General features: G+C 39.5%; 1 protein-coding gene across 1 annotated transcript in view; it reads left to right on the plus strand.

Moving 5' to 3' along the window:
• TENM1 (teneurin transmembrane protein 1) overlaps positions 1 to 24,187 on the plus strand; it is a 321,398-nt gene that overhangs the window by 258,146 nt on the left and 39,065 nt on the right. Inside the window, exons 20-23 of the mRNA XM_086756176.1 lie at positions 3,020 to 3,269; positions 4,145 to 4,165; positions 8,184 to 8,416; positions 18,879 to 19,033. Of these exons, the coding sequence (XP_086612302.1) occupies positions 3,020 to 3,269; positions 4,145 to 4,165; positions 8,184 to 8,416; positions 18,879 to 19,033 (659 nt within the window). The remainder of the gene's footprint in view (positions 1 to 3,019; positions 3,270 to 4,144; positions 4,166 to 8,183; positions 8,417 to 18,878; positions 19,034 to 24,187) is intronic.

Here is a 24,187-nt window from a genome sequence, read left to right on the forward strand (position 1 = left end):
GCACGTCTGGCTTGAAGTCAGTGAATCTCTTCTATTTCCAGTTTGCATCCTCCAGTGAGGATGACGAAGCCCAGGCACAGCTCAGTGATGTCTCAGATGTTCCTCATTATTATAATGAGCTTTGAGTGTCCACCCCTGGTTCTCCTATAGCAACTAGAAAGGAAGTTAAGAGCAGAAAAACAATGACTGTACCATAGCTGGTGCACAGCTAACAAAGCAGTCTGTAGGCTCCTGTTAAAGCAACAAAACTGAATAATGAACTGTGTTAACCAGAAGGATAAAAATAACAAGTGTGCTTCTGGTCTTATCTAGAAACTAGTGAACTGCTCTTCCATTGCAGATATGCAAAGTGTACTTTAAATAAGGACAAGAATGTGATTCAAACTTAGAATTACACATTTCAGACTTATCTCCGTGCTACCATGAGTGAAATGAAAAGCATAAGTAGCCTTTTTGAGTAGGAATATATTAAGATTTTTCACTTTTTAATTAAAGCGTTCCCTCTGTATGTATGAAGAGCTGCTGCTCTTAGGAGAATGAGAGTTGCATCTGTTTTTGAAACACTCTCGCTGGATGAACTACAGAAATGGCATTGGAATAAAACAAATGTCTTTCTAAAAATTCTCTATTGCGAATCACAATTTTGTTTTCAAACTGAAACTAGAAGCACTTTGCTTCGTTAGGTAAATACTTCTGAAGAGCTGTTGTTTAACTTCAGCCACTGAGCCTTGTCTTCCAGCAGGTCTGCTGCTGTGCACAACGTTCCTCCTCAGAGACAGGGTGGATATGCTTACCTCCCTCCCCATAAACACTGTTCATTTTGGAGATGTTACAAAATAAACTAAGTACAACAAAAAAAAAAGCTCTAAATAGATGCAATTTTACAGAACTGCAGTTCATAGCACAGCTAAGCTGTGGAGGTACAGGTATTGACATGCAGAAACCATAGCGAGTAAAACTGTGTCCTATTGCCAGATGTAAGTATCTTTAAAAAAAAAAGAAGAAAAAAAAAAATCTGACTCTGGTAGCACAGATGTGAAATAACATATATTGTTCCAATGTGGCTGTCACTGGAAAATCAAGCTTTTTTTATAGTTTTAGAGTGTAAGGGTTTGCATCAATGACTGTTGGGTTAACAAAGGATCAAATCCTGTTCTCAGCTATACTGAACTGGTTTTTCCCCACTTTTTTTTCCCCTCCAGTTTAGAGGTTGGGTCACTTCTAATCTGTAGCATGATTAGAGTTTAATGTTTTCTAACACAAAGGGTTTGGTCAGTTTAGAAGATCTTCAGGGCATTACTCATAATCCAGAAGAGAACACATGCTGTAAATACCAGTTCTTGCATAGAGTCTTTTTAAAGACACCTGTAGCTCATCAATACAAATGAATGTGCTATTAACCGATTTTTCAGAGTATTCTTTGAATTAGGCTTTTCTTCTGATGGGCAAGTGTATTGCTTCCATTTTTCTTTATCTGGGGGAAGGAGGAGCAATTTTTCAGGGACTTTATGCTTTACGGTAATTTCAGCCCAAGTGCTACACAGCGCTGATTAAAATTTAAAGCAGCAGCTCAAAAGCCTGAAATTAAGCACATACTTACATTTATTGACAGCAAAATATATTCTCCAGAGCCCTAATTATTTACTGGCATTTGTATGAGGCAGTTGAAATATTACCTTTACGTTGTTAATTTCAGACAAAGGGCAGCATCTTCATTTAGTAGTATTTTTATCCGGTGCGTAAGGGCGGATATTCCCATTAATTTTACCGGCATATTTCCAGAATTTTTTTTAGACTAATAGTCTAACAAGTATATGTATTTCTGAACAACAGAAGACAATAAGTTTTTTAAAAATATAATTCCCTTCAAAATAGCTATGGCAACACTCAGTGATTTCCAAGCAGAATTTTAGCTTCAGACTTACCTGAAATCCACAAAAAAAAAAATAGTTTAACAGAAGGTGATAGAGACAGTACATAAATACATTTGCTGTACTTTGGGAAAATTCAGACGTGTCTCAACATGTACTCCCTGCAGTATCTAGAAGATGCTGATTTCCAAGTGTAAGAGTCCTCCAGGAAGTATAGTCCCTTGTGTTTATTCCTTTAATCGTGCTGCTTTTCTGGTGAAGTACTGGGCTTTCCACAAGAAATAACATTTTGGACTGTGATCTAAAACAATATCAATCTTCCATTCAGAAATAGTCAAAATCTTAAAATAACACATTGTTTTAAAGGTACTTCTTAACTATATTACCACATTGTTGTTCAAAATAAACACTACAGCTATCAGCTTGATAAAATACAGATTTGTACCAGTTCTGGTATCACCAACATAGTATTTGGGAAGACTTTCTATGACATATGCTGCAGAGCAGTGCTATAATACTTGGCACACAGCAAAGTTGTTTTAAACGTTATGGCAGAACTTAATCTATTCTTGGTGGTAAGAAATTCACTTGTGCCTCAGAATTACTCCTTGACTCTTAACTTGGCCTTGCTGCACTTGGCACCATCTTTATATACCATGAAGGACTCACATTTAAATTTGAATATTGATTTTGTACTGCCACTCAGTGCTCTTTTGTGAAAAATGCATAGTAGTCCTGCTATTAATCTCCTTTAATTAAATATTCAAACTGCCGAAGAAATTCCTCTGCTACCTAATAAAAATTTATGAATAAAATGAATATTAAAGTAGTAATCCCCAAGAAATCAGATAGCACAGCAATTAACAGTCAATTTGTTAGAGCATTAACCAACCATGAGTCCTCCTCATGATGTTGGCTTTTAAAATAGCCACTAACCACTAATTGACAAAATGGTGATGGTGAACCTTGGGACTGAACAAAATTAAAGAGATTAGTGGAACCCTGTTGACACGTTTTAAGAGATTCGATATTTGATGCTGTTTTGGTAATCTGATTTTTTTGGAGGATTGCATAATCCAAAAGTGTGGAATAGTTTAAATGCTATACATTTGCTTTTTTTGTCTGTTTTCTGCTCCCCCTCCCCTTAGGAATTGTACACAAAGGAAATGGTGAAAACATGTTCATTTCCCAGCAGCCGCCAGTCATCTCAACTGTGATGGGTAATGGACACCAGAGAAGTGTCTCTTGCGCCAACTGCAACGGTCTTGCACTCAACAACAAACTCTTTGCCCCGGTTGCTCTTGCTTCTGGGCCTGATGGTAGCGTGTATATCGGTGACTTCAATTTTGTCAGACGCATCTTTCCCTCTGGAAACTCAATTGGCATATTAGAATTAAGGTAAAAAAAAATAATTAGCTTTCTCTGACTGGCTTTCATTATCCTGGCTGTAAGCCTTTTTTCACTTGTGACTTAAAGAAGCAGCCACGTTAGCTGCCTTGTGAGCGTATGTCTCATCAATGGTTGAACAAACTCGTTGGAAAACTTGCTCTTACTTCAAAGTCATCTGTTAAAAAGGGCATCTTAAGTGGCCTTCAGAACAGGTTTTGCATAATGAATTTCTACAAAGTGCAGAACTAATAGATTCCTGTGAGATTTTTCATATGTTTTCTCAAAAAAAGTTAAAAATGCTCCATTAAGTGTATTTTTAAAGAAAACCACATAATTCAGTAGCAAAAATGTGCAGTATGTCAAGTCACAGCATTACAGCTGAAGATAGACTTACCTTGTATGAAATTAATACAACAAAATTGTTCCTCATGTGAAACAGAGGAGGTGACTGAGTTTAAGCAGACAAGAGCACACCTGGCATTGCAGACTGATGTGTCGCCGGCTGGGCCTCTGCCACCGTTAATGACTCCCCCGTAATTATGACTCCAGCTTCCCATTCCCTTTCAGTGCCAGAGCAGAAGGCAGGAGAGATTTCGGACACTGATACTCTAAATTTCTCTTACTTAACACCCATGCATCTCCAACTAGAGAACATTGCTGGTGATGATGTGTGCTGATTGCTCAGAATTGGCTTGGCAATGGGCAGGCGGTGGAGAGGAAGCAGTTTCAGAGAAATAAATAATACCAAGTAACAGGATAAACAGTATTTTGGTTTGGGATACAGCTCTATGAGCAGTCAGGCAAAGAATACAGTTTTGTTGAGGACTAACATTTCTTGTTTTTTTCTCTTTTTCTCTTTAAACTGAACTTGCCTGTGTTACTAGGAACAGAGACACAAGACACAGGTAAGTAAAACAGTAACAGTAATATGTGAGCCATGTTCTATGAAACAGTCTTACAAAAGCCCTTTCAAACGTCTGGATACAGAGAACCACTCTGAATTTAATAAAGATAAATGTTAATCAAATTCACCATTGTTTATAGTAAAGAAGGTTTGAATCCTTTGAAGGGATGAAGTCTCCCTCTAAAAATCAGCAAGCAGAGATGCAGAGGTTTGAACCCAAAAGCTGCAAACGCATTTCATAGCTGTCGTGTTCATTTTACGTGATGTTTGAATGATCATAGATACAGCCAGCCAAGGAAACTGGAGTTTTAGCAACAAAGCAATAATAAAATAGGCTTCAGGGTCACACAAGAGGACAGTGCTTTACCGCTTCTAGGATACTACGAACTTTAAAATCTGCCACAGTGTGCACAGCAGGCCTCAGAACTGAGGACACTGTGTCACAGCTCAGGCCTTGCTTCTCCGGCTAAAGCGAAAGCAAGTGGCTTCCCCCCTTTTCAGTTAGCACTTTGGCATTGCAGTGTAGGCATTTCTGTTAAAGAATGAACATCGTCCATTAGGCTTCTGCGACAGACGGCGAGGGAGTTGATTATAACAATCCAGCTGCAGAAATGACGTTGCAGGCTAGAAAGAGATAGCAAGGCACTCTGTATCCTTAGAAACAAACTTCTTAGTATTTCAGTACTTAAATGAGATAAATAAAGCAGCAGTAGTGCAACCTAAGCTGGTAACTTCATGGCGTAGTAGGAGATGGACTGCACGTGTGTTTGCAGGATGAGAGCGCTGGTTGGAATTACTCCCTTTAGCCACAAGAATGCTATGACTACTATAGATTATTGGCCAGCCTACTAACAGATGGTGTCACATCTCATCTATTTTACAATGAAAACTTAAAAAGAAAGAATAATTCCCAGTTGGTAAGTACAAGGTTCTGGTTATTAACTGAAGGATTGTTTCCATGTGCCGTCATGCCAAACTGACCAGTATTTTTGTAAACTAAAGAATCAAACCGAACGTATTTGCTCTGTAATGCATTCAGAACATGAATGAGGTTTTGAATTCAGTGGTTTCTTTTGTAAAGTAGAATTTTTTTGTACCTGCTTACTAGTACTGGTTTCTTGAGATGAACATAAACCTCAATTGCATCAAGGTGTGACAATACTTAAGTACCCCAGCTCTCTTAATTACAATAATAATAGCCTCTGTCAGTATACTGTCCAAGTAAAATCTGTGGAAAATTGGAGGAAATCACTTGAAGTTAATGTAGTCCTTAAGGTTGTGGGGGAGAACTCAGCAGTCCCAGTGTATGCCATTCTCTTGGGGCTGTAAAGGCCCAAAGTCGTGGTGGAAAATTCTAGGATGCTCAAAGAAACATATGAAAGCAACAGCTAAAAGGTGTCAAAGGCTCGTGACAGTCCAAGCAGGAAAAGGCTTCAAAATCCAGTTCCTCAACACAACTTTTAGTGTCCAAAAGAGCAAGGGAAAAGGGTTCTTTCTACCAGGCCAAAGAAAATACCGTGTGAAAAGGGATAGAGTTTGGAGACCAGTAAACAGAGAAGGCCACGAGTTATTTTTGACTGTTTTAAAACAACTTATCTGGTTTTTCATGTCATCAAGATTTTACTAAGAAATAACAGAGCCAGTTTAACTAGTGAAAACGGAAACTAGGCTTTGTTCTGGAAAGATTAGTTTTAAATCATAGTCTACCTGATATGTTTTTTAATGGGTTGATTTAAATAAACTCAGATTTAGTTATGGTTGCAAACTTCTGCAAAGATAGTGAGTATTTGATTTTGCTCCATGTTTTACTAATATACTCTTTAACTGTAAACATTTTAGTGTGCAAGGCTTTAAGCATAAACATAAAGAGTTTTCTAACAGCCGGTCAATTAAATGTAATGACAAGGGTGACAGAAAATGTGTCTGCAAGGAGAGTATATAATGACCCCTGGTTCTCTCCAGTTTCTCCATGATGAACAATGTTTGTTTAACATCTAGAATTCTCCTTGCAACTTTTTCCACAGAAATGTTTTATTTAAAAGTCATCTTTTGGCTGGCCAGTCCCTTCTGAGCTCACTCAAGAGAGTGCAAATGATTCTTAATGTTTTCAACAAACAAAACTTTACAATACTGGTGATACATAATTTGGCATCAGTTATTTTCAGCTCATCTTCTTACTCATGTTGCATCATACCACAGTCCTCTCATTCCCTATGTTTCCTTGGACTGGGTTTCACATCTGTTCCCCAACTGTGGGAATCTCTCTTTCCCTATATTTCCCCCTTCTGTCTTTTATATATTTTTATGACTAAGGTGAACTTTAAGCTAATGTAGCTTGTGGCCCAATCCTCAGAGATGCTGAACAGTTTCTGTCCCTTTTTGGATGGAGAATAAGAACTGAGAGAAATAAGCCCAAGCTCTATCACATTTATCACATGATACAGCATTAGCTTTGTAACTTATAAATGGAAATAAGATTTCACGTTAGAAGTTTCTTAGTAATGTATAGAGTACTCAGTAGATTGCTAAAATAAAAGATATTGGTAAGTAATTTTTACATTGTTTTGCAGCTTTGCGCAGTAAAGGTAGAACTGTCTAACAGATGATTAATAAAGCTTAGTATCTGCCTCAGCCAAGCAAAAATTTCATATTTGAAGTTAGCCAAGCAAAAACTTCATATTTAAAGAGGCTCTGTCAACCTGAAATCGAATCAGTAAAACAAGTCAGTATCATCTCAGACATTACATATCTGCCCTGGAGCTTCCTCCAGTTCTTCAGTTCTATTTTATCTACATTATTGCTTTCCTGGATTGTTGTGGCGTGAAAACCCAGCCCTGCAGAAGGAGCTGTGTGCCGAGCGCTGTCAAACGCACCGCAAACAGAACTGACAAAGCTGAGAGGAGTAACTCATTTCCTAACTTTGTCACAGCAATCTTAAGTGTTAGTTAATTGTTCCAATGTTAGTAAAATGTCCCATTACCTTACAGGGAATACGGGCAGGTCTTGCCCAGCTGCCTGACAGAAATTTCCTTCTCCCTTGGGAGAAACGTGGCAGTGCTAAAAATACTGTCTGAGCACCAAAACCCTCTGCCAGGCATTGGCCACCACTCTGCCTGTGCCCATCTCCCACCATTTCAGTAACCAACTGTGTGATTAAAAGGATTTACACCTATGTGGATTTTGATTTTGTTTTACAATCTGGACTACACTGCAGTCTCACCAGGCTCAGGACACTGGTGCTGTATGCCACGTGCTTAGTTTCCTCAAACTGGAAATTAACTTTGCACTGAAAAAGAAAGAAAAAAGTCTTACTGGTTAATAAGATTCAGCCCAGTTCTTCGATTAGAATTTATGATCCTGACCATTTAATTAACATATGTAAATATTTTTAAATAACATTTTATAATCTCAGTAAGGCACTTCGGAGCATGAATTATGGTGCAGTAATTCATGCCTAGTTGCACTGACAGTACTTGGCCTTCTGCCTTGCTCCTGACAATACAGTCGGCATGAATTAAGGCACCATATTTCACACTTTCGTATTTCCTAGGGTTTAGAAACTGATAAAAATAACCAAGAGTGGGTATTTGTGCCCATGCAGAACAGTCTGTGATTCACCTTGCTGCAAGTCGTACATTTGTTTTCGGTGCCAAGAGTACCAGAACTTAGCAGGTATAGAAAAATCACCTTGCTTTTGATAGTGATAATTACAGCTAAGCTGAAGTCACTCTGGTTAGCTTTGTACTGGGTGGCTCGGTACTAATGGAGAGACTAACTCTGCCGATACCACTCTCTGTGTAAGCTCAGTACCTGGCACATAGCTGGCTGGTCAGGCTCTGCAGCTGGGACTGGTTCCTTCTCAGCAGTGGTGCTTGCATGGGGCACATTAAAGCTGGTCTCACTTATGCCTCTGTCATCTCCAAATCGTTGAACAGATCTCTTCAGAAGTGTTATGCTACCATGAACAGAGATTTAAAATAATAACAATTTAACTTTGATGCTGCTTTCTTCTGTTTTAGTACAAGCCCTGCACATAAATATTACTTGGCCGTTGATCCAGTGTCAGAATCCCTTTACTTATCAGATACCAACACCAGAAAAGTCTACAAAGCAAAATCTCTCACTGAAACAAAGGATCTGGCAAGAAACGCAGAGGTGGTGGCAGGAACAGGTGATCAGTGCCTTCCATTTGACCAGAGTCACTGTGGAGATGGCGGAAAGGCGTCCGAGGCATCTCTCAACAGTCCGAGAGGTAAGAAAAGAGCACATCTGAAGTACTTGGTGTTGGTCATCTGTCATTTCCGTCCGTTATTTAGAAACTCACATGCAACTGGATGTATAAAAATGGGTCTGAGGTGATGATTTAACCAACTATAAGCAAGCCAAATCATTTCATAAAAGTCACTCGTGTTCTTAATACAACTGGTCCTTTTTGAGGGAGTAGCATGAGCAGCAGGCTTCGGCTCGCATCCTCTGAAATACTCTTTCCTTCTGGGCAACACTCCTCTCTTATTACCTTTCTATTGCAAGGTGGCAGCATTTAATTATATTTAACTTTTAAGCAAATAATACAATTGGCAAAGTCAATTTTTTCTGTTTTATGCATTCAGGTGATTCTTGTAATGTTAATGGAGCTTACTCATATGCATTAAGTCAGGGCTGTTCAAATCAGACAGCCAGCAAAATCAGGTTTATCTGGAACTCTAGTTTGTCTTTCCTCATTACATGCACTTTGCAAAATATGAGCATCTCACCTGCTGCACGTGAAGTAAGCATTTTGCCGCAGCCTTTCTGTCAGAGTACATCCTGTATCGTCACAGGCGAAATGCGTGTGAAGCCCTGAATCCCCCACCAGCGCCAAAATTAATCCCTTTGCAGCGTGCGTGTTGGAATTGTGATAAAGTCTCTGGTCACCCTCAACTCCCACTGAAACCCCTGGAACAAAGGGTACCCATGGCAGAGCCCTGAGTGGGCTTTTAGCATTCTCCCCCTGCAGCACACCGCTCCCTCCTAATCATTCTACAGAAGGAGTCTGATTATTTTTCGTGAGCTGATAAAGGGGGGCTGTATATCAGTAGGAAATTAGAATGTATATCCAGGCAGGAATGTCTCTAAGACAAGCAAATAATCCTGTTTTAAGGCTTAGCAAGAGACACATTGTAATTATAGAGCGACTTTACCGCGTTTTTAATGATAGAAGGTAAGTGTGAGGTAAATACAAATAAATGTTAATCTTCAGGCAACTAATTAATGTAATGAATCAATTCTAAAAGTAGTAGAAAACAAAGGTTTTCAGATCCTTTAGCAGGGAAATGATCAATGTTTTATTGCTGATCACAATTGATTGCATCCAATTACAATACAATTAGTTGTTTCATCTTGTTTTCTTATTGGGAAAGTATGGGGTGAAAATCGGTAATATGCTGTTTATTTTAAAAATACCCATGCATTGCTGGCTTCCTTAACAGAAGATTCTAGTTATAAAGAAATTAAGAGGAATAAAAGTACAATTCTTGAGTTCTGGAGCAGCAAGAAAATATTTTAAAAAATAACTGTTAGCAGACAATGGCTTTTATATTGGCAAATTCAGGTAATGACTCCCAGCTCCTTTTGATTTATGCACCTACTTGGATTACTTATTTTGCCTGTTATTGGAATAATTGTAAAGTCAGAAGGTGTCACATTTCTACTGAAGTAACATTCAAACAATGTACACAAAAATATTTTTTTTTCTAAGAGGCACAAAACAGGGACAAAGATTTTGGTGAGTCTAAACTCACCAACATCTTACCCATATTTAAAAATACTTGAGCACAGAGCAACACAATGTGATGTAGTATTTAACCGCAGAAATAAATGAATTGCCTCTAATTTCTCACTTCTGAGATTTTTACAATGCGAAAATAGGTACCTGATAACACAGATAAAGACAGAGTAATTGTCAAGAGATTATTAATATAATCATTTGCATTACTCAACGACCAGACAAGATTTACATTTGTTTTTTAAGCTGATATAGAAAATCTTCTGGCTCTTTTTTTTTCCATTTGCCACCTTTTTGTCCTGAGTATTCCTTTTTTTCCCCCGATTATAAAAGAAAAATAAATTTACCTCTTAGAAAGGTAATCTCTGAGAAAGAACTGGATTTAGTGACCGTCTGACCTTGGTTAGTTACAGCTCAAAAGCTGTATTCTCATTTTTGCTGCTGGCTGCTCGTGACTCTGAATAAGAGCTTAGCTGTATGAGTCAGTTTATCCATTCACAAAATTGATAAGAAGTACCTGCTGTGTGGCACTTGTGAAACTTAATCCTGTTTGGTATCATCCTCAGAAGTATGTTAATAAGTGGAAATTCAAATACTCTTTCTTATTTACTTTTCTGAATGAAAGTTGCTTCACACTATTTTTTAGCCTTTTTGAACTCAGAGATTTTTCTACTTTAGCGGGCATGGAGGTGGGTTTGGGGAGAGTCCTTATTATTTAATGTTTTAAGGTGTTCATCAACTTTTATTTCTCATTATTTTTATTTGGCAAGACTGCCTTTGCCTAGTAACCAGGAATTAAGTGTCAGACAGAAAAACATCATGCAGACACACTAATCAATTATTATTTGATCTGCTTTCCACAACTTTTATTTTGCAGGTAACAGACACGTAGCTTTGTTCAGTCTGTTCCCACTTCTCTGTGAAGGACTAGAGATGGGGCTTAGTGACATTAATCTTGCACTGTTGTATGTTGAGCTGACTTTGAAAGATGCTTTTAAACATGCATGGGTGATATAGTTGAAATTTGAACTTCAATATATTATTTTTACTGCAACTTTCTTTAATTCTGTAGAGATCTCAGACTAATGAGTCATGTAATAGATGACCAAGTACTTAAGCAGAATGTGAAATGATACAAGGTGGGGGACATAAAATAAGATCTGTGACAAGCTGAACACATTTATTACACAAGGAGATATTGAAAATGAAGAAGTAACTACACAAGATATTAATCACTGATTGAATTCCAATCACTTGAACTTTACCAAGTAACAGGTTTTAATTTGGGGGTGGGGAATTCTGTTTGGTGGTTGGTTTTTGTTAACGTATTTTTGCTACATCTAGTCACCAGTACTATCATTTAAACAATCCCGATTAATGTTTAGAAGAAGGCACTAAGGGATTTTAACTAGTTTAGTCGTTGAGTACTGGAGCAGTAAGAAGTGCTGAAATTAATAGAAATACCTGGGAGTTGTTCTGCTTAGCACTGCAAAGCCAATGCCTGGATCAAAAGCATTAAACACTTACCTACCCTGCCCTTCTGAAATCAGTGGGCTTTAGACATGTAAATGGATTTGACTTTCCAAGCTTAATTGACAGGGGCAGTGAGAGGCTGAGACAATCAACTTACCAATTTTTTGCTGAGTTACCATGTCTCCCAGTCAGTATACTAAAAAAAAAAAAGTGTCCTAGATTAACATCTGATTTCAGTTACCTTGTATTTGTGACAGCCTCAGAGCATTCGAGCAGGACAGCTGTGGTGGAACTTTGCTGAAAACAGGAAGTCCCTCCAATGACTGAACCCCAAGCATCAGCAGTTATTACAACATTTGGAAGCCCAACCACTAAATCCAAAGATTTAAGCATCCAAGGTCCAGCAGTGTCTGCTTTTTGACTCCTGGGTCCAGACCAGACTCTAGAAATAGAAGATAGATGCACACAGTGTCTGTGCAAGCTGTGTGTACAGTCATGCCTCCAGAAATTAAAAACTGCACGCTGAGTACAGAGTACCTGAATGCAGTGCAGTGACCTTACCACAGATGCAGTGACCTGAAAAGTAAGCACCAGGGAAATGTAGAAGGTTGAAGTTCTAAATCCCATGCATAAAAATACCTTAGACACAGCTGTAGCAATGAACATTTTTTACTCAGATCCATGGCCATGAACTAGCAACGCAAATCAAAGCTTAAATTAAAAATCAATTGTGCAGTGTAGTTTTATTCATTTTGTTTGAAATTACTAAGGAAATACCACTTTAAAAAAATCATGGCTTTGAAAATGTGTTCGCCTCAGTAGCTTACATCCTGAAATAATCAGTCTTGTGGCTCACCATCTGCAGCAATACTTTCTAAAGTAAATAAAGCTGTAAGAACAACTGCTCAAATTAAACCTTTACATTTGTCAAATGACAGTAACCTGTTTAGGGCCCGCTCCTGCTCAGCTAAAAGATTCCTGGTACCTTCAGTAGGATGCAGACCAAATTCCTAATACAGCCTTTTGTGAAAACAAGACCCCCTTGTCATAGCTGATGATCAACACTTTATTCAGCAATCTTTGCTATTCTATAAATTTCTAAGACATTTTCAATGCTTCTATACAGTTCAAAAAGGAAAGCAGAATGGGGTGAGATGTTGCGTTAGCAATATATAAAGTAAGAAGTAGGCAAACCAAGGTGATTTATAGCCTCAAATCATTGTCATGTATGCATCACAGAGCCAGCAAAAAAAAAAAAATCTCATGCTATTTTTGATTCAGCAGAATTTATTCCTTATCTTTCTCTTCAGTAGTCTTGGCTATCTATGATTTCAGAAGTCTGGGAATCTTGTAGAACGTTTAAGGTAAACTTTTCGGATAGCAAGTTTTCCGAATTTTCATCCAACTTTTATCCACGTGCCTAAGTTATTCACTTTTCTGCTAACAGTTGTCAGCAGTAAGTCTGACCCCAGTCATCCTGTCTCAGACTGGAAGCAGGACGTTTTTGTCCACAGAGAGTAGTTTAAAATGCTGTTTTCTCCAAACTCTACCGTTACGCATCTAAAGAGAACAACACTCAAGTGCCGGTACTGAAGTCGCGTTCCAGCTGACAAAGAACTGCTCAATATTTTGCCACCAGTACTGAGACAGTAATGAAGTAGAGATGACAAAGATCACAAAGCAACAGACTGCAAATCACTTGAGTCATATTGTGAGTGTTGTATTATGGTAACCTATAAATAACTAATTGCATAAAATTGCTTTAGTAGTTTCTAGATGGCAGCTTTAATTAAAAGCACCGGAGACATTTAGAAGTTTAGAAATGGATGGCATGTAATTTGCCCTTTTACCAACCATAAAATGGTAATTAACCAATTTGATTCACTTCTTCCTATTAAAAGTTTTATGAGAATCGCAAGTTCTTTCTAAATACAGTTTTTCTTCAGCAGAAGGTGGCATTCTCTTTTATCAGCTCTCACCAGTAGTTCTAGATGTTCTTTTACGAATTCTTTAGAAGTTTAATTAGAAGTTTTCGATGTAGAATGCTCATTTGCAAAGTTTTTAGCTGAGCAAAAAGTGTTAAGTAGAGAAGTGGGCAACATGTAGCTCCAGCTGCTGTTTATTGATGTATTTGACAAGGATTTGTTCCCCGAAAGTCTCTTAGAATGCAACTGCAGGCTATAATATTGTAAGGGGGCAGAAAAGAAAATATCTTAATTGGGATTTTACTGTATTACTTTTAGCCCATATTTTTAGCACTATAAGCTTAGCTCAATTAACCTTAAAATGACAAAATTTCTAGACTGAAAGACTCTAAGTATAATCATATGTATTTTGAATTTATACCTGTGAGAACTGCACACAAAAGTGATCAGTTTGCTTTCAAAGTTTCATTTGCATTTGTAATTGTGTACATATGTGCACTATGGCAGGTCTGTCAGGGGAAATAACCCTTTAACCAAAATCACCCCTGAGAGCTTGTAACAGGAGAGGTTATAGTCAGCTTTCTGTTTACCATGGTTATACTCCACCCATTTACTCAGGATTATTTTGTGCAGAAAGCAGATAGAAAGAGAAAAACTTTTTCTGGTGAGTCTTAGTAGCCATGTGTGATTGCATGAACTAGCAGCAGTTCGTTTTTAATGTTAGTTAACTGAATTTAAATGATACTGATTGAAAGACTTAAGTTTTATAAATATTGTTCCAAGACATCTGCGCATAAATCCACTGGAAGTAGATGTTTGTAAGAGCTGCTCTTTTACATTCAGGTACAAAATCTAGTCCTACGTAAGGCAGTCCTAGTGACTAAACATGGTTAAAAACAGTCCTTCAGTGCAAGCACATTACTCAAAAACAGATTGTGCTCAGCCCTGAGTCAAAGAACAACACTAAATCCTTGCACAGCTTTATTTTGTCCTTACTCAGACATCAGTGTTTGATGAGGAATCTCGTATCCAAGCAAGGTGAGTCTGTCATTTGTGCAATAGGTCACATTTATGCCCAAAGACAGCATCAGCTGGGCGTACAGTTTAGTGCTATGGTACCTAAAAAAAACCAGAATCAGACAGAGCCTAGATTAGACTACATCTCATTCTCTGTGCAAAGAAAAGGTACCTAAAAATGACCTTTTTTTACTCACTCACTGAGTGAGCAGTATTCCTACTTGCATTCAGCGCAATTCATGACACTCAGCATGTGCATGTTCCCTCTCCGAGTTCCTCGGTGATTAAAGCACAATTGAAGTGCTGCATGTGATTTTATTCTGCATTACACTGTACGTCAGAAAAGGATTAAAAATAAGCTCTTGGAGTACAGATTATGTGAAGCATCATGCAAGATGTGACAGGAGCATTAGTGAATCCAACTCTAATAATAAGTTTAGCCACCAGCCTGTATTTTGTTTTCTGATGGATACCTTATATAGGGTATTTGTCAACAAGACTTAAGTGCATAATGTTCTTCAATGGGTAAAGCCATGCTGGTTTAGTATACAGGAGTAAGCACTGGAAACAGTAGTTCTCTGTTGAACATACATCCCTGAAGAAACTGGCTTATTAGGAAGTACCAGGAATTTATTATCTTTAGTACAAACACAGGAATTTATTATCTTTAGTACAAATACTGAAGACATGAGCTTGTTTATGCCCTCACCCTGGCATATGTACTTCCCTTGCAGATAGATTGCCTTTCTGCAATGGCTGGAGAGCAAAATGTATACTATTAACATTAAAGGATCTTTGGTTTTCTTACATAGTTAGTGTTTGAAATCCATTCAGCAACACAGCTGAGTAGCTTTATTTTATTGCAGCATAATTTTTGATTTTTATATAATGGATGGTTTGCAGCCAACACAGCCATCTGTTCACAGGGAAATTGCGTAAAACAGAAGATGCACTTGCCCTAGTGATAGATCCTGGCCTCATGTTATCCGTGGCATGGATCCGATCCAGGGCTGCGCTACCCAGGTGAGAAGGTAGCCCCTTGCTTGCCATGCAGCACCAGCCCTCTGCAAAGGCACACTGAGACACCACATGTGCTGTACTTCCCACCCACATCAAGTTTCTCATTTGAGCCTGTGAACCATGCTGGAAAGCAAATCAAATCCCATCTAATACTGCTCCGCGATGCGATATCAGTAAGATTAAAAACACCTCCAACAATCATAGCAGCACACACACCACAACAGTCACATACGGTGCTCTTTGCTCTCCTGCCACAGCAGTCCAGAGTGGCTTTTCCTTCTCAAAAGGAGTCTTGAAGAGACTCTCAAGAAAGTAGGAGGAGGCTGGGACTGAAGACACTTTTGTCTCCAACCCTCACACATCCCTGAAGAAAAAAAGCTTAGAACAATTTCCTAGCAGCTTTTCCATTTACTAATAATCCCTCAGCATGCTTCAGCTTTGCAGCATAAAGCTGATCAAGCAGGACAGAACCCAGGCAGGAGGGCAGGAGCCCCTGAGCATCCCAGCAAGAAGATCAGGAGGTGCCTCAGAGCCCCGCTCCCCCTGCTCTGTGGCCCCAAACTGTCGTAGCAGAGTCCACACAGCCCTTCTCATTTTCTGAAGAGAAAATTTATCCATGTACAAACTAAACTGCAGATCGTGACTCAGGCCTTTGGGAACTGTTATCTTGAAAGCCTCTGCAGAGTTGTAGTTGCACCACAGAAGATGCAGTGGTTTGCTCTATTGGCTCCTGCCATGTGCATTCCCTCAGAATAACATTTGGAAAAACCTCCTGACATTTATGTATTAATTGGTTATATGGTCATTAATAACAAGGCTGGATTTCTTTTTGCTTCTGTTGGGGTTTTAGGGTGGACATTTTAGCAGTTCAGTTGTATGAAAAGAGATTTTGCAGTTTGCTGTGCACACCTAGCTTTGTTTCTGAAGAGGCAGCCGGCCCTCGGCTCCAGCCCTGTGGACACCCCTAATTCTGGCCTTTTGTGGGCACGGGTCTCTTCAGTGCAAAGTCTCTTTAGTAGGCATCAGGGACAGACAGAGGCACAGCCCTTCGCAAAGTCTGGAACACACAGGTCACCCCCTCCCCCAACACCAAAGCACACCTTTTTGATTCTCAGATGCACTCTTTACCTCAGCTCACCTCATCCTCTGAGGGAGCCAGTACCGAAGAGGCTCACAGGCCAGCAGGGACCCCAGCCCTAAGATGTCTGCTCTTCCTTTAGCTTTTTTATAACCTCCCACATTTCCTCTCAGATGACCCATCCACCCTCCCCAGGTGATTTCCGTCCCCCAGGTGACATCTATCCTGGAGAACTGGACATTTCAGTGATCAGCTGTTTCACATAACGAAGTGACATAGCCTGTCCCTGTAACCTGAGGCACTTCAGCAGTCCATGGACATTTTTTGTCCTGGATGGAGAAGGTGGCAGGATGGTGAATAACCCTCTTCCAACGTCAGTTCACAGCCATATGAAAACACTGAATTGACGCTTTAAAGAATTACTTTCAACTACCAACACTGTGCAGATAGCCTGAAAGCTGGACGTAGTACAAGCACTAAACAGTGAAGTTAACTGGTGTGGCCTTTGGATTTTTTTGTGATGATACTCTCAGACCTTTGCAAGGTGCCTAAATGTCACCTGTGATGAAGAGGCACCTCTGGATGGGAACTGGGCAGTGGGCGACATGGTGGCAGGGTGTACCCAAAAGCCTGTCCCCTTCAAAGCCTTTGCAGCCTCGCTCAGAGCCTCCCTCTCGGCCAGAGTAAGGGATGGAAACCCTCCAGCGGCGGAGGTCAGCCTGCTCCGTCGAGCTCCCTAACCTTCTGGCCACCACAGGAAAACTGGAGTGGGCATTATTCCTGCTTTCTGTTAGAAAAGAAGTGGTCATGGGAGGTTTGTCTTGGGACCCTGCCGTTGGGTGTTAATGCCGTAAGAGAAAGCGTATTACGCTCAACGTGTGTATGTAACTCAAAGTCTGTCCCCAGGCATTTCCAGCTGCCAGGTACAGATTTACTTAGGAGCCTGGGGAGACTGTCCCCCCTTCTCTCAGCCCCATGGATGACGCACGTTCCCCATCAGGGCTGCTGGTCCTGCCCCTGCCCCCTAGACTGCTTACTCTCCCTTACCCCCAGCTACAACTGCTCCTATATATTTAAAGAAATTAAATTCAGTAGAAGGAAATGTGGCTAGCAGGTGAGGGAATTCAGTTTGGGGTTTTTTTTGCTCTTTTAATGGCATGTGGAATTGCTGTGTGAAATCCTAAACTGGCGTGCAGGCAAGTGTTTTGTAAATTCAGAGTACATGCAGCCTTCAGTTGTGCTAAATGCAAAAGTGCAAAAATCAAGACACACATAAGCCACTGTCCAAGCCATCTGTTCAAGTCCTCTGCCTTTCATTTCTGTGTAGCAGAACATAAATTCATTATTAAAATAGCTTGGCTGTGCACAGCAGCTGCTATAATTGCAAAGTTATGCAACTTCAAATGGGAAATTATGAAGTAGTTTAAAGCAAGAAATTGAGCAGTTTTGGTAGAAAGGATTTCACAAACCTAACATGAATAGAAGAGCTTTTCTAGCTATATTTTCAACATTTCAAGGAAAAAAGATCTTTCTTACAGCTCATGCAATATAGAAAAGTCTAACGCATTGAACGCAGGATGAACTGGGGAGAAAGTGTTAGACTGGGACAGATGAGGGCCGGGCGTGAGTTGTGACATGGCTGTACCACACACTTGGTGTGAACTCAGTTCCTCAGTTTCCCCATTGAAATACAGAAGACCATGACCTCTCCTCTGCGTAACCGTTGTGTTTGCTTCAGTGTCCATCTCTGCTGCGTGGCACACTGCAGTGGTGCTGGGGCTATTGCAGATCCAGAAGCGGGAGAACCACACTGGCTCCTGCTGAAGCCCGCTGTTGTCGCAAGGCTGGTTCCAGTATATGACCAACACAGCACTGCAATACGTTTGCAGCACAGATATTCCTTCTGCCTGCTAAGCAGAACCTGCTTTGCCCCGTTTGTACATATAGCCCATATCACAACACAAGCCTGTCTTGCTTTCTGTGGGTGGTTCTTCTTTGCAAAAAAAAAAATTTGCCTCTTCATGAGAGTTAAGAAAGTGAAAAGGAAGGAAAATAAACTGTGAGGTAAGCTTTTAGAAAAGCTAGTCTTGTCCCACTTTGTGATGGAAATGAAGCAAAGTTATTCAAGAGCCTAATTCTATGTGTATAGAATTCTGTGTATATAGAATTATGTTACAAGCACAGCCTCTGCTGCTTTGTTCTGTTTCTGCCTCATATCTTCACTCTTTCTTTATAAGTCAAAGGCGGTCTGAAACATGGGTATGATCTTTCCATATAAAGTTTGTGTAAGCCTCAAGTAAGTAATGGTAGAAAAAAAGTCATACTTTTTTAATCAGCAGATTTTCAGAGTCTAAGAGAAGATGAAACATTTTAAGCTCATACTTTTTAATCTAGATAATGTCAGTACTAACACTCTTTTACCTTTCCCTTCATCCAGGTATCACTGTAGATAAGCATGGATTTATTTACTTCGTTGACGGTACCATGATTCGGAAAATTGATGAGAACGGTGTGATCACAACAATAATAGGTTCGAATGGCCTCACATCAACCCAACCATTGAGCTGTGATTCTGGAATGGACATCACTCAGGTAGACGCCTGGTTTTCATGTGCTGTTTCTTTTCTTCACGTTGTGGAGACAGATAACTTAGTTTCTTGTACAGGGATTATATATCAGAATATGTTGGATGATTCAGATAATTCTGAACTGCACATTATGGAGTGGTTCTTCCATTCACATGATTATTTTGAGGTGTACCATATAAATACAAAACTATATGCTCAATTTTTTTCCAGGAAATGGCATATGAATGTGTACAGTGGGGTTATGTAAAGAATACATCATGCTTTAGAAAGTTGCTTGCTACTTTGAGATATGTCTTCTAAGGAGTTTATCAAAAGTTTAGAGTGCTTTCCTTTAGTCCAGCATTTCAGCCTGATTTGCTTGAACTCCTAAATGGAAAAAAAATACATATTCCACTTACATCTAAATCTGTTCTAAATCATAGAGGAGCATTACAGTAAGTAGTTACACAACGGTGGTGGTGTAGTGAAGCTACTGCGTTTCAATACATTTCTCAAGGTACTCTTCAGTTCTTATTTCAAAAGCAGTGTAAAACAAATCAGACTAAAGGACACTTATCACATCTCTAGTTTATGCTAAAAAAGATACATAGATAAACATGAAGACACATAAATCATTCTCTTGACTAGTCAGTGAGCCACATTTGCAGATAGCACAAGGAAGGGATTGACCTTTGCCAATAAACACTTCAATTATTAATCAGCTTCAAAATGGGGGGGAAGTTGTATTTGAAAAAATCTTGAAGAATTCAAGTAACATACTAAAGTTATATTATGGACTGTGTAAGCTAATAACGAGGATCCGGTTAATTTTGCATTTCATTTTGTCCCTGCCCTTTTCTCAGTCCTTCACAACTGGAAAATCACAGTTAAAATACACTGCATAACAATGGTGAGAGCTTGCTCCTCGTTTCTAAGTAGACTTTGAGTAATAGCAGGTGACTGTGATATTGTCTTTACATATATGAAGAATGTGGGGTCAAAGTTTTGGGTAGCTCTTACTGAATTTCACAGGGACAAATGATGGAATCTAATGCTGCTGTCACAGAAGCACTTGGGGATTTTATTACTAGAGTCAAAATTGAAAAATGTGTCCTTGTTCCATTTCACCTGTCACTGCGCCCTAAGTATTTGCAGATGTGGGGAAGGGAACCCCAGCTTCCCTGTTACCAGGTTGGGGATAGACAGGCTTTTGCATTCTCTCTGGTCTTGTAGACACGTAAATATTCCATATAAAGCAGGACAGGGTCAGCTGGCTTAGTTGTGCTAAACCCAAGCTTAAACTAGCCTAGTAATTGGTTTAAGATCATATGGCTTCTGGGCAGCTTGGCTTCTGCTCTGGCACCTCTTCTTGCAGGACAGCCAGTCCTGCAGATGATGAGCAGGCGCCCACCCCAGCGAGCAGTGCTCCCCGGCTGGAGGCACTGCTTCTCTGCTCCGTTGCTACGTACCAGCTGGCAGGAGTGATGCTTCGCGGGACTTAAAGCCGCCTGAAGCACATACACTTGCTTCTTGGATACGTATAACAACTGCCTGGGGCATCAATAACCAGCTTAGAGATCTCGGAGGTGTGGGGAATGGTGCCAGGTGCAACGTCTGCTCTGTGCCTTCTCCTTGTGATCTGTATCTCGGGCTGTACAAATAATTGCTTTCCTGGCCATATAACGTGCGGCTGTGTGTTTATGTTCAAATTTTTGCTCGTTTTGCTCAGTAACAAAATGTCTCACTAAATCTGAAATGGTGAGTTTCGATGGTTTCCAGTTCCTTGTAAAAATGCAAATGCCCTTTAGCAAATAAGTTGCAGCAGGGGCTCTGGCAAATGCAAAATTAAAATTGTTTTATTTTTTAAATTAAAAAGAAATTTAAAAGGTAAACTTTTGGGGTTGAAATCAAATATGCCATATTTGTAAGTAGATTTAAATAGCTCTAAAATCATATTTTTTGGTAGACTGGCTACTTGCCAGAAACAGGTTCGGTTTACCATACTCTACAACATAGTTTGAATGCCATGGAGAAAGGGCTCCTACAAAATCATAGATAAGAGCGAGCATGTCATAGAGCAAATTCTTCTTATTATTCCTCTCAGCATGGGGGTAGGGTCTTCTTTTCGTAAAAGCAGAAATAAACTTTTATTTGCCTTGAACAATCCAGGTGCTTCCATACTGCAGCACCTACAGGAAATTATTGCTGCACATTCCTCAAAATTTTGCAAATGTTTCAGAATTCTGGGAAATCCAGATAATGTTCTTACCACATAGATTGAGATAATCTTCAGATGAATTGCAAATGCATGCCAGTAAATATTCTAAAAAACATAATAAATGATGGCATATTAAAGTGTCCCTAAAAAGCAGCCAGTCTCATTTTCTAAGTATAGTACTGCTGTATAATTTTCTGTCACTGATAAGTGAAGTCACATTGTTGACAATCTGCAGTACAGATGTGCAAGTAGCTTTTGGAAGTATTTCTTGTTTGGAGGATTTTTTTTTTTAGCGGTTTAAGTGAATCTACTTACTGGAATTTTTCACGAAATCCATACTTTTGAGGTTTTTTCACATACGCAGTAAAGCACAGACATGAAATAAATGCTGAGAATGCATGTTCTGAAAAGTAGCTGTATCAAATTTGCTTGATAGTCGTCTTCTAAAATTGTTGCTGATAACCAGAAAACTCTATGAAAGAATCACATCCCCTTGAAGTCAAGCCTGTTAATCTGAAATTATATCAATGAAAATAGGGGAATGAAACCTTCACTTAGTCAGAAACAATTGTATATCCTTGCAGGACTGCTGAGTTTATTCCAGAACGGCATAAACGTAAATGAGAAATGAATTTGGCCCATCTCCACTTAAATTGTTTTTGGCTAAATTACAAATGGCATTTACATCAAGAGAATGTGGGTTGCTCACAGATAGTGTGTTTAGAGGGACTTATGAAATAGGTTAATAAAATCAGTTCTCAAAGCTAAATTTGTTCTGACAGTAAAATCAACGGCTTGCTCAAAATCAATATTTCTTGATTTACTGAAGTACAAAAATGTACATGGAATAACTCTCTATTGCAAAAACTACCATAAATAACAAGCTTTCACTTTAAGGCATTCACTTTAATAAATTAGTTGATTATGAAAGGGTTTAATCATTTATTCCAATATCAGTTTTGATGGAAACACTTCTTATTAATCTTTTCTGTGTTTGTTATTCACCACCTTCCCATTCTTAAGCATGGTATTCTGCATGCATGACAGGGAGCGAAGGACAGCTGGGGTTGAAAAGATGATATGTTGTGGCAAACAAACCACCAAGCTCTGACTAATTACTTTGATCTCATACTTCACTGTGAGGATGTTAATCTGACTTTAGAAGAGAAAGGACATTCGGTTGAGATATCTGTGTGGTATGCCAGCGTTCTCAGTGCTATTGCAGCATGTATGAAACTTGGATGACGACTCTTCTTAGCACAGATTATTTTAGTGTTCTTCAATTAGTTAATAAGGCAAAACATTTTTTCAAGAATATCAAAAGATGATGTTGGTCTTCATTTGTTCTATGATTCTTAATATTCATCTCACTAATCTACAGCACTCAGAATCTGAATCGCCATTCTGTTTCACTGCTTGATGAATTTGGGCTTGATCCTGGTCTAGATTCGAGGCATCTCTAGATTGCTTTTTTTCTCAACTGCGCACACTCTCGTAGCATTTGCTGCATCCTGAGGGTATACAGGAATTTTTTAGCCTGGTTATAGGTAGCAAATGAGAGCATGTTGTGTAGATATGTCTGTTTGTCTGTCAGTATTCTTTTCCTCACAGTACATCAAAATCTTGGATCAATCTCACACAAATTTGCAGAGGAACATCACCCTTCACAGCAATTAAATTCCTACGCACTCCATAAAAAAATATTAATCCAGTTGGAGGAGAGAGATCTAAAGTGCCCTTTCAAAAGGAAATATTGCAGCATGAGCTTTCTTTTATTAAACTCCAGAGATTCCACTCAGGATCTAATAAATGCTCCGTTCACAGGAAAGCCTCATTTGGTGCTTGGGTCTTATTAAACTCCCAAGTCAGCTAGCCATGAGATGGAAGTCCTTAGGAAACCAGACTTCATTAGATCCAGTGTTCATAGAAGTTATATTGACGTTGTGGGAGGTTTTGTGTGAAAGGAAAACCACTTCAGCCAGCTTGAGCGATAAGCTTCACTTCTCTTCTGCCTCCATTGCCGTGGTGAAAGCTGAGGAGAGAATTAGCAGATATTTCTACCATCTTGCAATTTCATCCTGTGTCTTTCCTCCCATGAGAAATATGTGGGCTGAATTTCCACCGCTCTGAACCTCAGGTCATTTATATCTTTATGAGTGGTAGCAGTTAGTATTTGGAAACTGTTTAAACCAATCTCGAGCACAGTCCCTGCAAATATAGAGACCAAACGTTTGCAAGGCAACAAAAATGAATCCCAAGAGCTTTCTCTTCGCCTGTAACCGTGGCCTTGTTCTTGTGCTGATGTCAGTCCCACTAGGCATGGGTCTGTGCCAAGGCAATCGCTCTGGCCTGATTGATGGTGTTAATAACTGTCACTGCTGTGTTCCAAAATGAAAGGTCTGGTTTGAAGACTTTCTCTTGACATTTGCACTTCATCAGCCTTTGTTCAGCAGTTCTCCATGTGAGGGAACCATCTATATTGTGTTGCCTCACATAAACTTCAGTGACACTGCAAAATATTTTGCTCCTTTATAAAAATGTGACAGCGGTACTTACGTAGGCAATTTGCTTGCATAGGTCAAATTAAAAGGCAGATTTCTGGAACAGGGTTTAAAGGCAACCCACACGTGGCAAGAATGTTGTGTCCTGGACAGCCTACTTTGAATAATGGTGGAGAGGGGAATAAGTAATGCTGTTGATGACCTACTTGAAATAGTTGAAGTGAGAGACAGAAATCCGGAAAGCATGAGTAAGGATGAGCAGAATTGTTTGAAAATGTAGTATATATATCTCAGAAATGCAAGCGCTGACATTGCTCCCGCAGTCACAAGTGCTGCAGGCGCTCCCCACCAGCATCTGCACAGGCACAGTATGCTTCAGTAGCATTGTGGAAGGCTTTTGAGCAGAACAAAAAGCTCCCAGGACATGGTGACCTCACTGGAAAGCAGCGATGAGGGTCTC

This window comes from Chlamydotis macqueenii, chromosome 11, assembly GCF_036417535.1.
Source record: "Chlamydotis macqueenii isolate bChlMac1 chromosome 11, bChlMac1.mat, whole genome shotgun sequence".
Classification (NCBI taxonomy): Eukaryota; Metazoa; Chordata; class Aves; order Otidiformes; family Otididae; genus Chlamydotis; species Chlamydotis macqueenii.